The sequence below is a fragment of the Anarrhichthys ocellatus genome, unplaced genomic scaffold (genome assembly GCF_004355925.1).
Source record: "Anarrhichthys ocellatus isolate YVR2014 unplaced genomic scaffold, GSC_Weel_1.0 scaffold1528, whole genome shotgun sequence".
NCBI lineage: Eukaryota > Metazoa > Chordata > Actinopteri > Perciformes > Anarhichadidae > Anarrhichthys > Anarrhichthys ocellatus.
In genome coordinates this window covers 9314-10819 of record NW_022281502.1, presented here as the reverse complement: position 1 = coordinate 10819, position 1506 = coordinate 9314, and the positions used below count along the sequence as shown (strand labels likewise).

The 1506-nt window shown below is 41.9% G+C and overlaps 1 protein-coding gene across 1 annotated transcript in view; it reads right to left on the bottom strand.

The window, feature by feature from the left end:
* Positions 1-628: 628 nt before the first annotated feature.
* The window catches only part of LOC116377672 (choline transporter-like protein 1), a gene marked incomplete at its 5' end in the record, with an annotated part of 9219 nt that continues 8341 nt past the window's right edge, over positions 629-1506 (bottom strand). Inside the window, one exon of the mRNA XM_031839374.1 lies at positions 629-1327. Within this exon, the coding sequence (XP_031695234.1) occupies positions 1304-1327 (24 nt within the window). The remainder of the gene's footprint in view (positions 1328-1506) is intronic.

The following is a 1506-nucleotide window of genomic DNA, read 5'->3' as shown; positions in this document are numbered from 1 at the left end:
AGTGATGTCAAACATTAAACTTCCTGTCCGACGTGCTGGACAATAAGCGATGTCAAACATTAAATTTCCTGTCTGACGTGTTGGACAGGAAGTGATGTCAAATATTAAATTTCCTGTCTGAAGTCTGAACGACGTGTTGGACATGAGCAGGAAGACTTGTTGAAGTTGTTGTTGAAGTTGTTGTTGGTGACATGATGCAGTTTGTTTTATTGCTGACTGTCTGAACTCCTCAGGAAGCTCCGCCCATACGCTTCTTCTTCTCTGGTGTTAATGGGGACAACACTTGATGGTGACAGGAAGTGGGATCCAGGAGACGGCTGAGGACGACAGTCTGACGGCCGTCACAGACTCCACGTTACCAAAAAACCTGTTGACCATCGGACCCTGAGAGGTTTTCTACTTTCATCCACAGGAATGACAAAGTCATCTCAAAGAAAAGATCCTCATAGTGACTTTAAAAGTTCTGAGATCTTCTTCCTCAACTGGTCTGGGCCTTAAAACCAGGAGGAAAGGGCTCATTCACTAGCGTTAGCTTTAGCGTTCCACTGTCGGCTTCAGGTGAGGATTCAAACCATATTTGTTTAGAAAGGTAAGAAGTTCGACTTTAGTTTCACACCATTAAATCAACTTCACATGATCATTCATATTTATACCAGAATGATTTTACGTCATCACCACCGTTAACTTTGAAAAGTAAAAAAATTCTGACTTTATATCGAGTGTTCACAAAGTGTGCAGGAATATGACATAAAGAAACTAAAACATGATAACTATTAAACATCTCGTGTTCCAACAGGCTAGCTGTATTAGCTTCATTAGCTTGTTAGCAATGGTGCTAGCTGGGCTCCCCACGTTGGTCGTAGCAGTTTGTTGTGACGTGGCGTCTGAAACTGAACAGTTCATCAGAATCCTGTTCGGGTTACAATCAGGTTCTGTTTCTATGACGACAGCCATCAACACTCCGAACAACACCAGGACCACCACAGACTCTGCCTCTCTGATGACATCACAGCACTCCTGATCCAACATGGCGTCCAGGTGGAGTCTTATAAAAAACGTTATAACGTGATGACTTCAGGTAACGTTTTATAAAAAAGGACATCACTACGAAAAAATGCATCAGCCGGTTTCAGATCTGCAGCGCTTCAATATAAAGTGCTTCGTTACATTGTTACGTTTTTACAGTTTATATTAAAATATTTTTTCCCTGGAGTGAAACCATAGTAAACATGTTACACGTTGGTAAAAATAAACATTTGGAATGTCTCTGTTCTTTTTAAGAAGTCCCATTGGCTGATTTTGGTCAAGCTGAACTCGTCCCCGGAGCCTGAAACAGGAAATGAGGCCACATGGTTAAAACGGACCCGGTTCTTCATGAACATCAAACAGACAGGATGGAGGCGAGAGAGTGAAGCATCATGGGTAGTTAGGTGGTGAAACCAGGATGTTAGAAACACTGAGGTCATGAGTCCACCTCACAACCAAACAGTATATATACATAAATTT